General features: G+C 41.8%; 1 protein-coding gene across 1 annotated transcript in view; it reads right to left on the bottom strand.

Annotated features, from left to right (window-relative positions):
* LOC104516648 (polycystic kidney disease protein 1-like 2) overlaps positions 1 to 6915 on the bottom strand; it is a 41290-nt gene extending 34375 nt beyond the window's left edge. Inside the window, 6 exon segments of the mRNA XM_010161054.1 lie at positions 1268 to 1415; positions 1824 to 1934; positions 2673 to 2858; positions 5830 to 5994; positions 6539 to 6730; positions 6870 to 6915. Of these exon segments, the coding sequence (XP_010159356.1) occupies positions 1268 to 1415; positions 1824 to 1934; positions 2673 to 2858; positions 5830 to 5994; positions 6539 to 6730; positions 6870 to 6915 (848 nt within the window).
* Positions 6916 to 16682: the final 9767 nt, after the last annotated feature.

Consider the following 16682-nt stretch of genomic DNA (forward strand, 5'->3'; position numbering starts at 1 on the left):
TTCTCTACTCTTGATTTTAGACCTGATTTACCATCCCTTAGATGTATCAGTGGACGCTGAGACTGCTCAGCATTTTGTCAGAGTACTCCCTTACTCTTTGGGTTTTTTTATGTGCAGCTGCTTTTATACTTCCCCATGCTGGCAGAAGTGTCTCTTCACTCCTGGGTCTGCTGCAGCTCCGGCTGTGATAGCAACAGGAGATGAATGGATATGAAGAAGCCAGCGGTAGCTGCTGTTATTACTAACAAGCGTAGGGAGATGGTAAAAAGAAACTGAGGGTATCCTTCTTGAATGACATAGACCATGGAAGGCAAGTAAGTAATATTCCTGACACTATTCTCTCTGAACTGTTTATATTCATGCTACCACCTAGCAAATGCAAACAAAGGTCAGGACATATCATTCTTGACAATGCATATTTTTCATTAGCTGTTTTAATGAAGAAAAAAGTTTCATTCTTACTGGACTTCAAAAAAATGCCAGACCAGAAAAGGCAAACCATGTAAGAGCGGGTATGAAACTGGATGCATAACACAGATGAGCATGACTGTGAGCCATTGGGTAGGTGGGAAAAGGGCTTCCCATGACAACAGCCAGCCTCTGCTCACAGCTAGCAAATAGAAATATATTTCACTTAAAGGTTCACTATCAGAATTTTTTTTCAAATTCTTCACAGCTACAGGCCTATGTCTGTAGCTCTGAAAGAAAACTTACTATTTTTAGTACATTACTAATTTTTGGTTTCATTCTTCTACTCCTGTTTTTCTAGTTGATTCAAGTAAGATTCCTATAGTAGACAAATACATTTCTAGAGACATTCTCTGTCATTCCTAGCAATAGGACAAAATCCAGTTTTTAAATCCAGCAGAAAAATGTTGGATCCTCTAAAGGCACAATTCTTATGCAATTAAAATACAATAAAAACTCGAGAATGCCATTGTGTTATTTTGAATGTTATAAAAATATACACTTTAAACTTAAGAAAATTACACTTGCCTGTTTCTTTGGCAGTTACTGACATGTTTTCCCTTAGTAAGAAACAGGTATCATATTAAGCAGAAGAAAGACTGTGGTTGGCAACTTGACATAAAATTTTGTATTAATTTCAGAACAAGTTTCTGCAGACACCAAGTGTCTTATACATATGGTCTATTACTAGTAATCCACTTGATTTTTAACATCTCATTTAAGAGACTTGAAACATTCAATAAACAGCAAGCAGTGAAAAGTACTGGTTGTCTGATGGTACATGAAGGATGTATCTTACGTTAGAGGGTAGTAAGGATCAACAGTGTGGCCATCTCCGGTGCTAATGATACAGGAAAGGTTGCCAGAGAACGGAGAGAGCAGCCACTTCAAAGTGACCGTGATGTTTTCAGAGACAAAACATGTATCTGTCACAACCAGCTGCAGACCTGTGAAACATAATGACAGAATTCAATGCCATTGTTTGTCTACATTTCATGACTTCGTAATTCAGTTAATTTTCATGTACTGAGAGCAGACTTTCTCCAAAACAGAGTTGATACTGCTGCTAGTTTGAGTGCATTAGTGGTGTGCCAGGAGCTGATTCTTTTCCATACCTAGTGGTCAAGATTCTTGTTGAAAAATAATTTCATTTAAGTGTGTTTTATGTGTCTGAATTTTCTGCCTTTGTATCCTATCAAAAACCCCCAGTTAGGACAGGGAAGCTACATTTTGGTGCCTATTTTTAGAGGTCACCACTCTTCCAGGTTCTTTGATGAGGATGGAGCCATGATTTTTAAGATAAATATTGTGGTGTTACAGCAGGACTTTGGAGCTTACAGCCCTCTCCCACTTACCTTCCTTGCAGTGGTATTGAACAGACAAATAGCTTCCAGAAGCTGGACAAGGATCTCCAAAGAAATCACCATCCGCTGCCACCTGGCAGGCCTGAAGACCGTGACACTGGCCTGGAAGGAAGAGTATGAATGAGTGGGTTTTGTCTTTGACTGTCATACCAGCCCAGAGGAGAGATGATTACAGAAACAAAAAAGGGAGGGGAAGCAATATCGTGTCACTGACTTCTAGACACACACCCCCCATCACTTGGACTTCAGTGGTATTTCTTAGCCCCGTTCCACTTTATTGGCATAAACCTGAATTAGACAGGGTAAAGAAGAAAAGGAGCAGTGTGTTTTGTTTAAGTTTGGCTGGAAGCCCAAAGAATCACCATAGGGACCGGGCATACTCACAGTTTAGTCTGGCAGGCATGGAGCCCTGTGGCTCCAGCCAGCTCTGTACTCGACACGCGGCAGGCAGCAGCAGATCCCTCCAGCCCTCCTGTCCCCGTGGGTGCCTGCCTCTTCACCCCTCCTAGCATGGATGTGTTCTCTTCCACCTCTGTCAAACCTAGGGTCTCCCATCGAGTTCATTGGGAATCAGTGTGCCCATGTATTTTCTTTAGAGAGTGAGAGGACTCCATGCTTTCCATTTGCTGCCCCTCTCCTCTGAATCTTTGCTTCTCACAAAATCCCTCCTTTCCATCCAGCCTCCTGTGGAAACCTCCTCCACGTCAGTTGTCTGTGATTCCCTTCATTTTAGGAATAACCCACTTTCCTATTCACTAACTGCTAACATTCAAGATACAGTATTTTAGGAACTTTGGCACATACCCTATGCTTCTGAGAAGCAATGCCATAAGATACTACCTGCTACTTCGTCTTTGACACTGATCCAGCTACAGTTGTCATTTGTGTCATACTGGAGGGGAGTCTCTGATACACAGTAGTGGGGGGTCTTCCGTCCGTAGAAGCTCTCTCCAATTTGAATAACTTCTCCTGATCCACATTGTACAGTGGCGTTGTAATTATTACAAGCAATGCTCTGGCCAGATTCTAATAGGAGAAAAAAAAAACCCTTCTGCTTTTTAGAAATCCAAAATAATAGTTTTATGGTTTTTAGTGTCTTAAACAACAACAACAAAAAAGAACACTTTTAATGAACCAAAACATTTTAATTGAAAAAATAAACGTATTTTTCTTGAAAACATTCATCATGTGTTGACCTGTAGTACTGGAAGGTTTGAAGTTACTCCTTATTTCTAAAAGAGCCTTGTGGCGGTGTTCGATTTCCATGATATTCAGGTAATTGCTCCAGAGAATAATTTGCATTTTGAGTATGGGACCTGATCCCATTTCTGCTACAGAGACACCTTTGTTCCTGTGTGATATTTGACTGACTTCATTTGGCAGGACTGCTCAACTGAGTAAGGTCATATCTCTAAATGTGTACACTTCATTCTTTGATTCATCTGGGACAGTTAATTATCTTTCAGATTTCTTAGTATCCTGTAGTAGTCAGGATACTTTATACCCTGAAGAGGAGGATGCGAAAGACTGAGTGTTGCGAAAGACTGTTCTTGTTTCAGCTGTCTCAGGTTTAAATACATTGTCCTCAGGTTGCTCTTTTGATCATTCCCCTTAAGCACCTTGATTAACAGTGCCAAAGTGTGCACACTGCAGTAATTGTGTGCTATTGTTATTTAAAGGCTAAATCTAAGCCTTACTGTAACTATAGCAACATGATCAGTTTACAGATTAGAGCTCTCTAAGCTTGAAAAATAATTTGCTGTTAAATTCTAATGCAGACTATCATCTCATACATTTTTTCTTTACTTTGTATACTTCCCATAGCATTTATTGTCTCAGCCTCTTCTACATGGAAAAATGTAGAGAACCTGGTTTGGGTTCCTATCTACAAACCCTGGTTCATTACATATATTTTTACTACAACATATTGCTAACGTACAGAGCACCAAATGGTGGAATAGAAACCATAAGAAATAATAATAAGGAAAGTTTTTACTTGCACTGAGAAACACAAATAACGTTAGGATAGGTGACCAAAGGAAGGATGAAGGCAGAAGGCTGCCTGGTTAGTTGTTTGTACAGGTATAACTCTCAGATGATCACGTAGGTAAGTTACCCGTTTCATCGGAAGTTTCAAACTCTCAGTAGCTGTGTGTGAAGGTGTTAAGTATCGCTGTGCCCATCTTACAGAGACACACTTCAGCACTGTCAGCTTTCGAGAAGTCCAAACATTCAGCACCCAGGGAAACTAATGACAGTAATGCCCATCTCTTTGAGGTATTGGATTTAACTGCTGGCATGCAAAGCTGGTAAAAGAGGTGGCTACACTGTTAGTGAGACTGCATTAATGGCCCTGGACTGAAGATAGTGAAAACAAGGCTGTAATTGCCTCCATCTGTTCTCAGTTTCCTGGGCAATGGAATGATGGATGTAGTCTAAGACATTGTTGCTCAATAGTGCAAACACTCTTTGAATTTAATGGGCTTTAAGTCAGATCCTATGGTAACAGATGATAGTTGCCTTACAGACAGACAGTTGTCTACTGTGGTTGTAATGGAAAAATAATTTTAGCCTGTCTTTGCAAGGAAAATAAGCTTAAGGATCATGCTGTCTGCCCATTTCCTCTCCTCCAATAATTTTTAATGTTAGTCATCTTCAGCCAAATTTGATGTATAGTTATAAACCTCAAAACACCCTAGAAGTTCATGAAAAGTAATAGCTAGGTAGAAGAGAAAGGGTTAACATCAGTGCCTCTATTAGGAGTAGGGACTATAACCCAATGTTTGTCAGTTCCAGGATGTGGGATTCACCTGGCCAACACCTGCAGCTGATGTGGCATCGGCTGGCCACCACCTACAGCTGCAGAACTGCCAGGGCAGGAGCTGAGGGAGCAAAAACTATTTGCAGAGGTGAGATGTGCTGGCGACATGGGAGCGGACTGGGAGTGCTGAAGAGGAGGGGAGGGAGGGAATGTGGAACAGAAAACCAGGACAGGAAACAAAACTATTAGTTTTACTGATTGCGGAATGCCTTGTTAATTATGTCAGTAGTACAGTACTGGAGCAGGGCAGCCGCAGTTCTAGGGCTTGTGGAAACCTGTACTTGCACACTGGATTCAGAGAGTTTTTATGTTAGTGAGCCTACAGCCAGGCTGTCCCCCCAGTGCTTATGACCTTAGCTGCAGCACGGTTTAAAATGCCTGCAAAGTGCAAGGAACACAAATTCCCCTCCTATCTGTATGTTGAATGGGATGATACTGCCGGAAAAAAAAACCAAGTCACAGTGTAAGGGACACCATGTCTGTAGGTTTCCTGTCTGAGCACTAAACTGCCGCTGGGAATTACAGGGTCCTGTCTGCTTCCTTGTCCTGGGGAGGCCCTTGAACTTCACCTGAGCAAGGGACTGAGAAGAAACCAGAAAAACTTGCTCTTGCTTTTGCTTATTTGCTTTTTGCTTTACTTTGAGTAAGCAAAGTCTCTGTCTCTGGAAGCCTGGCTATATTTTCGCTTCAGTTACAAATGGAAATTATTTTGGCACATATTTATGATTAATAAGAGTGTTTTTCCAGGGCAGTCATACAAGTCCCACCTAGCTCAGGTATTGTGGTGTTGTGGGAGCTTATTCTTGCAACCATGCTATTCTGCACTTCTCACACTGACTTCAAACTAGCTAGCTTCTGTCCACTGCTACACATTTAATTTCACTTTCAGATCCATTTCTATTTTACTAGCCCTCTATTGGAAACCTGGACCTTAATGGCTAGCTGCTGAGCACCTATACCTCCCAGTGATTTCAGGGTTCTTCATTTCTTGTGTCAGATCTTACATCAGTGCCCTGGAAGAAGAGCACCTGCTGGGGTTATATGGATTTTTGCTTGTTCACTTTTAATAAGCTTGATTAAGTTATTGTGCAGCCACTTTGGAAGCAACACGACAGTTTAGGCGCAGTTGTGACCACGGCATGCTCACTTCTCGCTTCCAGCTGCTGTGTATCTTACCAAACTCGCAGATGAAGTCAAATTCCTGGCTGCAGTTTTCAGTCACACCCCACTGATACTTGGCATTCTTCAGGATGTGCCCACATGCAGGTGAGAAGAGAGAGGGCTGATCCTTGTACCAGTTACTGTAGCTTATATCTGAAGTGTCCAGCCATATCACTGACCCTGTGAACAAAGTAATTGTCCTGAATGTTTATTTTCCACAGTAACACAATTACAGAGTCTTAGCCTGCAGAGCAGGCTTCCTACTGAAGCAGAGGGGGTTCAGTCTGCATAGGGATCTTCAATTACATTTTATATTTAAACTGACATAATTATTAAAAAGAGACCCTGCACCTCCCCCTGTGCTCCCAGCCTCAAGATTCCGCCATATCCCTTGCATCAGATCTTGCAGCACTTCCTGGTGTGATGAATAGGCTCAGCTTGCTCTTCCACTGGAGAAGCACATTTTTTTCACTGGGTCAGCAAGCTAATTTAATTCGCCATGTGCTCGCACAACCACAAGATCTAGTGGAAAGGGTGACAGCATGCAACTGGGAGGTGAAGCAGGCAATTAAAACATCTTAATAGAAATCTGAAGTTACAGCAACAACAGACAGTGGCTTTTCAGCAGGTGTCTATGGAGGGACTAAGTGCATTTGTTGCCATGTTAAGGAAGCATCATGGGCTGATACAGTTTTAAAGAAGACATTATATCAAAACCACCTACCATCAGTAGTTTCATTCAGCAAGGAGTTTGAGATCAGTCCTATCCACCATTCCTGATCCTCAGCAATATGGTCTTGCAAGAACTCTTGAGTTTCCTCATTTTCAATAAAGACAAGGTGCCCTCCTCCTCTCTCACACCAGCTCTGGGCACTTGTGAAGGTGCGCTGGAGTCTAACAAACTCGTAGCAGGAACCTTGAGCAGGGCATTCCTTCCTCAATAGTTGCTTCCTCCACCGCCATACATAGAGCAAGAGAAATTAGAACTGCGATCCCAAGCCACATCCTCAGCTCAGTGCCCTGTGTGGCACTCTTCTTGCATATCACATCGCCACCCTTTTTGCTGCCTTCTTCAAAAGCTTGAGATGTCATCCGTGTCATGTTATCAGCCTCCCTCCTTCCTCTTTGCTGCTTGCAACAACAGCAGGAACAGAACATGGAACAGGTTGCTTCTAATATATAATGGCGATTGCGTCTGAGGAGGCACACAAGAGGTGTGGATGCTGCGTCACTGCAGTGGCCATTGTAAGGCCTATTGTATAAATGTCTCATTCCGTGTGAGGTCAGTTTGAAGAGAAGACATTAGAGTATTGCTTTCCCTCATGAGCAGAGAAGATAAAGGTGATATATGCTGCTGTTGGACACATGGGAAAGCGAGATAAAGCTCCTACATCAAAGGCATCATTGTGTGAGCATTAAAGCTGGAGGTCTTGACAACAACAACAAAGAGATACAATGGCAAGAAAGAGAGGAGAATGAGGAAAATGAGAAACACAAGGAGTTATGAGATGGGAAAACACAGTGCTCCTCTAGATACATGCAATTGTTTTGGATTGCTTTATTTTTAATAATTATTATTTGAGGTGCTTCTTTTGGATGCTAATGCAATGTCTATAATTATTGTACCATATTCATCCTGCCCACCTGTTTACGCATACGCAGGTTAATCTCAGCTGTCCCAAGTAAGCTTCATTCTGAAGTGCTGTGTCTTTAGAACTCCACACCCCAAGTGAGATGCTCCCATCATCCCTTGAAAGCCAAGCTGCTGAGCTATATAGAGCTACAGTATTTTTGCCTGCTAGAAGGTAGAAGAGAAGGTCAGAAGTTGAAAACTGATTTAGAAAAGAGGAAAGTTTTACCTTAATAATCAGAACTACTTGGGAGCCCTTATATGCACATTCCAAAGGCTGCTGATGGACTTCGGGAAGCCAGCCCAACAACACTCAGGAGCTGAAATCCCTAAGCGCTTCTGAACTTCCTTAGAAAAGATACCCACTGGGTTTATGAGGCCACTAGATTAGCAGAAATACAGCAAGAGTAAGGATTTTCAGCTATTGCAGTCCTCCTGTCCTTGGCATTAACTCCATTGAGTTGGATGCAATTATGATTAATTTATACCACCACAGCGTGACACTGAAAGAACGTGCACTTCGCTTTAGCCATGGATCCCAGAGGTGCAGGAAGCAGTGGTGTTTGGTCGAATTCCCGCATTGCAGAAATGCCCCCTGCATCGCACTGTTGGGCAGAAGGTAATGCACATGCCGCACAGTCTGCCAGTCCAGCTCTAATGCCAAAGCTTTCGTGCAAAGTAGCGTGTGTACTGCATCCAGTAAGCATTTAAGAGTGATCTTCAGTCCCACGGCCTTTCTGGGTCTCCGGTTCACAATCACCTTGCTCAGCCGGATCAAGTAGGACTGTGCAAGTGTTTAATGGGTAGGACAGTTGTGGGTGTGGAGAGGAAAGGGGAAGAAAATGCACTGTGATGGAGGGATAGACACTATGCTGGATGTCTCCTTTCCCACCACGCTTGAACTCAAGACCTACCTCAACTATGGAACCCTTGAATCAAATCCCACATTAATTTCTGACTGATTAATAGGTAGGGCTTATGGAGCAGCTGAGATGTGAATATTCGGACTGGGTTTCCCAGCTCCGGAGAAGGCCAATCCATATTCTAATTAGCTGATGGATCTGGCCCACTCAGTGCCCAAACACCCATCCCCTTCCTGGAAGAGACCATCTAACTATTGATCATCAGCTGGTTCAGTTGAGGATGTCTGCAAATTAGGAGTCCCTTCTGGGCTGCATACAAAACTCCCTAGGCTTCAGCGCTAAGATCGCCAGAGCTGGAGGTGCCACAGGCTATCCCCTGTGAATCTGCTCCAAAGCCGTTAAATTAATGTAAGTCTTGTCTCTGGCTTTGACGGATTTTGAAACAGACCCTAAAAAAGAACAAATAATGTTTGGAAATGTCTACACATAAAGCCAAGCTCTCCAAGTGAGTCTGCTGTTTGCGATTTCTTCAGCAATGTGAATTTTTTTCCCAATCTGCGGTTGCTATAAGTAACTCTTCAGCTGCCTGCAGCAGATGGGGAATGGAAGAAAGACAGTTTCCCTCTTTTGCAGTTTGTTGTCTTCATATATTTTAGTGCTTGTAAAGCAGTCTGTCAGTTTATTCTGTTTACCAGAGGGAGGAGGAAAGCATTTACAGAAAAGAAAACACTGCTTTTAAAGCATCAGAATTAGCAACTGGGGTCCTCAGGAAGAGAGAAAATGCCTGAAAGCCCTTTTCACTCGTAAGTGAAAAATGGCTTGATTACAAATAAACAGTGCTCCCTGAATTCACCATGTTGTAGGAGACATGCCTCTTGTATTCTTCCTCAACAGAAAGACTTTTTTTTAAATAGTTTTCTTATGCAGAGGTCTGGGTGGAAGCTTCACACTCCAGTGTTGGGGGGGTTTTGTATTGTTGTTGGGGATTTATTTTTGCTATTTGCCTTTGTATAGTTTGCTGAATGTCAATAATTTAAATAGTTTAATAAGTTACTTAATAGTCACGTACACTAGTGTGCAAGAGACAGGATGGTCGCCGTGCTGTACGATCTCATTGTGCACGTTTCAAAAGGCAGCTTCATAAGAGCTCTCATTGTCTCAAGGGGGCTGGCAGTTACAGTGAGTTCTCCTCTACTGGCTGCCCATGGGAGAGTAACTGACCCCTTCCAGGTGCTGTAAACCCACTCCGTAACCTCAGGGAAGTGTCAAGCATAATGTCAACTCCGTAGATTTTGGATACACCAAACCCATTCACTTGCTGGTATTTTGTTTGCCTTTTGCATGGTTCTGAAGAAGCGGGGCAGACTCACGACCGAAAAGTCCGCACGCAAGCATTGCCCTTAAGGACTAGGAGCCCCTTGCATATAGCCAAGACGTGTTTATCCTTGCTCAGTTACAGCTCTCTGTCTGAAAGGCTGTTGTGGCAACCACCCTTACAGCACATGTTATGTACCAGTGACTTAAACTAAAACATATTCACCAGCTAAAAAAAGGCTTGCAAAGCAATTGTGTTTTGCAAGCTTTGACTAGAAATTAGTGACAAAGCTTTCTCAATATTTTCACACGCTGGCTCCAAGCTGTGAGAAAGCTATGAATAACTCCTTTGTTTGTGAACTCCCTTGGAATAAGTCTTTCACTTTTCTCAGAAATGTTTTAGGGGGCCCTTCAGGTCTCTTAGAGAGTCCTAACTTGCCCCTATGAGTTACACCAGATGGTGGCCATCAAGAGAAAGTTTCTTCAGAAAAGCATTGTGCTATTTAAAAACACAAAATTATTTATTTCTGGCTTTCAAATGGATCCTTCAAAGTTTATTAATTCTGTTGTTGTTGTTGTTGGAAGTAGAAGGTCTTGAAGTAAAAGAAAACCGAAGCATTTTTTGTTTATGATGCTGACGGAGTGAATAAGTGTTAAAAAACATAATGGTAGCCTACCTGGGATTCTGTAAGGGAATCTTCTAGGTGGTGTTCACCACTCCTAAAAATGGAACCCCTTAAAACCAGCTCAGTTTTGGTAGCAAAATCTCAAAGTACTCATAACTGGTTATTAATTTTTTATTTAATCTATATGTGTAAGTGATATGCCATTTGGAAAGTTTAGCATTATATGCCTAAATTCTTACAAAGAGGAGATGAGTACACTCAGTGCTTATCTAACGTGTGTGGTAGGCTCACCTTGACACCTTTGCAAATCAGCCTCTCATGCCTCAAATTATGCACCAAGCACTGTCTTGCAATTTTTGAAAAATACAATCCTGAATTCTTGTTCAGCGTAATCAATAGATCTGTAGGTCAGGTCACCCTGAATATAGCTGCAAATTTCTCCATGACCGACTACTGCTATTAGGAGAACATGGCTCATTCATAGACTTTTCTATTTCTGAGCTTTGGTGTCCCAGACCTGAGAAAAATCAGTAGTTTCATAGGGCTATTGTACATCTGAGTGTACAAACAAGGAGGAGAGGCATGGAGCTGCCACTGACTTCGGGGTGGTCCTGGTTTGTACCCTGGTGCAGATTACAGGTGCATCACGACAGCCTGAGAGCATCCTGTGATTCAAAAGGGCATCACAGCACTGCAGAATAGCTTGACAAACCTTAATGAGGCCAGAAAGTCCTAGATTTGAAGAGTTAAGGAAGAGCTGCCAATGGGAAGGAATAAATCACACCCCCATTCCTGTTTGGCAGCTGTTCATTTGCCTTGAGGAAAAACAAATAAATTTACTTTCTATAGGAGGGTATTACCATCCTTACATTCCTGAATATTACTGAATGTAACGTATAGATTTTATCAGGACTAGAAATACATCTCTCTTCTATGAACTGAATAATCATATAAATGGAAAACTGATTCATATTACTTTGGCTTTGAGGTTGAAAAAAGATTATTTTCAGGTATCATTAACCTGAGATAAGATTGTGAGTGGATAATTTTAGTGTGTCACGTACACTTCTGCAGTGTACAGAACGGCCTTGTAAAAAGATGTGTTTTGTTATTACCCAAATAGGTAGGAAGCACTGAGTGCTGAGTAGACTGTCTGGGAAGGGATGCAGAAAAGGCCCTAGGTACACCTACATCTTCCATCCCTCCAGCAGGCTTCTAAAAAAGCCCGTCTGCCAATTAGTTTAATAAGGAGGGTCACAATCAACTTCCTTCCGTGCAGCTCTCCTGGGCTGCTGGTCCTGATGGTGAGACCCCGTTATCTGCTGACAGAAAAGGATTTTGTTGTTGCTCTACTCATTTTCCATGTAGCAACACAGTGAACTTACCAGTGAGCCCTGCCAAGTTGCAACTTTGATGTTATCTTCTTCAGAAAAACAAGGAAAACAATTCTTATCTTGACAAGGTGCAATAATTAAATTAGACATTCATGCCTGGCGTGATGGGGTCAGGATAAAGATAAGTAGGACTACAGTCAGGAGTTGCTGGGCTGGACGTAATTTCTGTTTATAGGATCTGTATGGTTACCTTCTGACACAAACGTTGCCTGGGTAAGTCCTTGAGGATCTTCTCCTAGGAACTGTACTGTCAGAAGCCTTTGGTATTGCCTTTGGGCTTGTACCTTGGCTTTCCTCACCTGCATACAGCTGATGCCTCAGTACCTCCCTCTTTCCCAGCTAGTTCCTATGTTTCATTGCCTTCCAGAGCAGAGCTTTGGCTGTTGGGAAGAAGAGGGTAAGTGTGCCTGTGAGAACGTTAATCAAACTGGGGTTATTGATGGCTAAGGTTAGCCTTGAATTCACACAGGAAGTACCAGAACTGTCTGAAGCATCTGCTGACAGCTCAGGTGTTCTTGCGATCATGCCTGCCTCAGTGGCACAATTTAGATGTGCCCTTACCTCAGTATCTTAATAAGAGAACTGTTCTAAGGATTAAAGGTACCCTCTTAGGGTAAAACATTAACTGATAGGTACAAATGGACCGAAATCTTCCTAGCACATGGAGAAGCAAAATAAAATTGCTTGGATCTGGATCTACAGCTGTCACAACTCCACTAGTGTCTCTGCAGTCACTCCAGATTTCCATCAGCGTAGGACTGGCCTGATCTCTAAGGCAGTCCAGCTTCCCCCGCCTGTTTGATTTAGTTAAGTTTGTTACACGCTTTTTTTTGCTTGTTATGAGCTATTTCTGAGCTTACAGGACATGAAAATATAAAGAAAGAAGCTGTGTTACAAGTTGGTTTCATTAATAAGGTATCTCATCAGTAGCTTTCCAACACCTTACGAGAGAGATCAGCTTCACAATCCCCACAGTGGGAAGACTGGAGGTGCAGCAGTCTCTCTGCTCAGGAACACTGCTTTTCTGTGATGCCCTCTACACTCAGATCCCACCTGACTGAAACCAGAAAGCAGTTCTTTTTAGTTCTTCTCTTATGTTTTCCCACAGTGAACAGAAAACAGGAGTCTGAAAGGTAGGACAGGGTGTAGCAGCAGTAACTTCTGTCGCTGTAACACCATTTCTACACCTTCCCCCGTGGACGTGAATGCCAACCTTCATGTTGTCATCCTGCCCACCTGGAAACACATTACTGAACTGCGTAACACACTAAATATTAAAACATGTAAATAGTCCTGGGAGGTTGAAAGGCACCGATGAGCTTACAGTGAGGAAGTTTATGTGGGTATTGTGGCTGTTGACCTGTTCGAATGTCTGGTGCTGAAATGCTCGGGCATTTAAATGCTTGGGCATCGTGATCACTGGCTAGGCTCAGCCTGGTTGGATTCTAGTGTGGGTAGGCTAGCAGTTCTCTGCTTCAGCACTTAAGGAGTTTTAATACTAAGTTACATTCTGGTTTTATTCAAATCAGTATTTCTGGTGAAGTGTGTTGAAAATATGACCACATGAAAGAAAACCATATTTTTGTCGATCACAAAAAAATTGTGAAATTTCACAAAAATCTCATAAAAATTTAAAACCTCATCAAAAAAATTAAAACCTCACAAAAATAGATATTTTGATTCAAATAATACTGATCAAAACAGTATCTGACCAAAACTCTTTTGATCCAAACAAAACCTGGTCAGAATAGTATATGGAAACTATTGTGATTTAAATTTGAACAAACTGCATTCACAGTTTCTGTTTGCAGTTATACTCAGACGCTGCAAGAGAAGTATTCCTAGACTGTGCTGTCGGAATATTTTGAAATGAGACCATGTCAATAAGACGGTATTTAACAAAGATAAGGGCTTATATCTCTGGCACAGGGAAATAGCAATCAGTGTGATTTCAGCAAGAACAACGTGTAAGTTCGTATCAGTTTTACTATTTGAGTCTTTATTTGGTTGTAATAGATAACAGTTGGTAGTTGAAAGTTCTTAGCACAGCTTAAAGTCATATTCAGGTAATTTGACCTTTGTTAATGGGCTTTAATTAGAACTCAAATTTTATAAGAGCAAAGTTGAGATTAAAGTAAATTAAGTACTTACATTTCAATATAGAGATTAGGAATAATATTGATTTCTCTCTCTGATCTCTAAGGCAAGTATTTGCTTCTTGTGGAAGTGAACCAGAAGTACAAAGGTAGACACATGGCAATGATGTTATTGTTACATCAGAAATTTAGTTAACCAGCCTCTCTGCCTTGGGAAGTTTTGTTTCGATTGACCACAGATCACACGGTCAGTGTCACTCCCAGCTTTGCATGGCCACAGGGTAGAGCCAGAGCAGTGCTGGCAGTCATGCTTTGCTCCGAAGATGTCTCCATGGCCCTTTTTACATCTGGGAGGGGAGCTTGAGGCTCTCAGAGACTGGATGGAAGTGAAAGCCAGAAAGAACCCAAAAGCAAACAGCCTGTAGCCTTCATCACAGCTGTTTAAAGCAGAAAAAAACACAGTGAAGAAATGCTGCCTGTGATAACTTCAAAAATGTCACGAGGCATAAAGAGAGAGGGGAAACTGTGGGGAGAAATGCTGGCTTTGCTTGGGGGAAGATTGGTATTTGGAAGATGCTGCAGGTGGCTAGTGTTTGTAAATAAAGTCAGGCATCAGGGGAGGCTACACAAACCGTGGGATTGTTTACTTTGAGGATCATGTTTTCAACATTCCTTACTGGGAAGAGTAAGACAGCACAGTCTCCCTGAGTTTATTATGTTTGTAAACATTACAGATAGGAGTTAGGATGTGTCTGGTAAACTCAAGATCAAAGAGCTGCTGGTAGTCTCTCCACAGGGGCTTCTATTTCCCCTGCATTCTCTAGAACGTGGAGTGGTATAACCTTCCCCATTCTCTCCCATCAAACACGTGTTTTCACAAAGGGAGAAGAAACATTGCGAAATAATAAGATTAGAAAAGTCACTTAATCCACATCTACTTCTGCTGATAATTGCACATTATAATCAATGCTTGGATATTTCTCCATTTCAGTGTAAAATGGGGAAACTTAGGCAGCAAGAAAGTTCATCTCTCCATACCTTACTAAACTGCTTATCTGTCATTAGCGTGATGAAAAGAAAACAACAAAAAAAAGTGTTCTAGTGGTAAATGGGGTATTTTTCACTGACAAGCAGGAAAACCAAACTTCGCAAGGCCTGCTTCTTTAAGTGGTACAAAATGTGGGACAAAACGTTTGGACACAGACACCTGAAATTAGCTCCCCAAACACATTTAGGTTGAATTCAAAAGTTGTTGGATATCTGCAGCTCCTTCTTCCCCTCAAACAACTTATAACAAGGTTTCCATTTATTTCATCTTGGCTGAACCTTAAACTACAGGAACAGTCATGGTGGAGAAGGGCAAAAGTGGCTTGAATTAATCTTTTTTATTGCTTGCTTGCTCTTTGGAAATCTTCTTAGAACTGCTACAGATTAGAGCGCTCACAGGTCAGATACTGCAAGCGCAGCATGAAGAGCTGCAGCCATGCAGATGGATGAGTCTACGCCGAAGCAAACATATTCAGGCAAAGAAGAACATCACAGACAGAGAAAACATCCCTGTGGCTCAGGGAGAGTAGAGTTAGGTAGCTTTGCTTTTTTGCCAGACCCTTTCCAGGCTCTAACTTTGCTGGAAAATCCCTTACTTGTATGCAAGGAAGTCTACATCTCAGTCCACACACACTCACATAGGTGCACGCCATGCGTACGTGTACGTTTGTGTACATCTATCTGCATATGTGACGTATGCGGACTTTGACACCCTTCATCTCCTACAGCCTTCTGGTTCAGTCCTGCTGTTTGCTAATACCCCTAATTCCAACCAAGCCCATGTATTTTCTGTTTTACTCTGGCTTCTTATTTTGTTACCACCTGCTTCTGTCAGTGTTTTCCACACGGAAACAAGGTCATGCTGTCTTGATGATCTCCCGAAGCGAAGACAAGCCATCGAACAGACAGTGGGTTAGGAAGGGAGCAGCAGTGCGTAACAAGTGTGTCAGAGCGGTCTGTGGCACAAATTGTGTTTGAAATAAAAGATGTGTTTTAATTTAAAAAAATGTGTTTGAAATAAAATAAATACGTATATTTATAATAGATCAGCCTTAAGAAGTGATGTTAAAACATTTTGAGAACAACGGTGATTTAGCTGAAAAATCGGATTTTAGGTAACCTCATATAAAATTGCATAATATATAATTGTGCAAAGAATCTTTTTATCCTTCATGTTCAATGGAGCCTATGATTTGCTCTGTAATCACATGCTTTATATTGAAATAATTCTTTTCCCAGAGGATTTTAACATGAACAACATTGAACTCGGTTAAGTACCTTATCTAGAAACAAAAGCGTGAAGTTTAAAATCCCCCTTATTTTTCATGATTCCTGCCATACTTTCACGGAGTGGATTCAGGTCACATATAGGCGAATATGTTGTAGTGATTATTTGTGAAAAGATGTTTAGTTCAAAGATTTCACTCTGGAGCAGCTTGTATCTGAAGAAATACAAGGCATGTCTGTCCAGTGATGATATTTTGTTAATTAGTAGAACAGCCTGGTTCAAATTGCGCAGTATGGAAAGGCAGAGATAACACTCTGCTTTGAAATGTTTCTCATTCAGAACAGTGGGTAGAGATTTCTTTTTCCCTCCCTACCTGCCAAATGGGACAAACACCCCAAGAGACTGTCTACAATTCCCCCTGAAAGGCTGAAGGGGACGTTTCAGGGTCGTTCTACCCCACTCCCTGGGTGTCCTGGCTGCTCCAGGGGGGCGTTCAGAAGGAGCAAACAGGCGAGTTACGTTTTTCTTATTTCTCCTTTGGATCGGTGAAAGAGTTAATTTGAATGGGAATGTGCAAGAATTATAGTGTATGTGCTAGGGATTAATGACCAACTATTTTAAATTTTCAGTCTATAAGCCACCAGCTCACTCACACTGAACTTTGACCTTA

The sequence above is a fragment of the Eurypyga helias genome, unplaced genomic scaffold (genome assembly GCF_000690775.1).
Source record: "Eurypyga helias isolate BGI_N326 unplaced genomic scaffold, ASM69077v1 scaffold6921, whole genome shotgun sequence".
NCBI classification, from domain to species: domain Eukaryota; kingdom Metazoa; phylum Chordata; class Aves; order Eurypygiformes; family Eurypygidae; genus Eurypyga; species Eurypyga helias.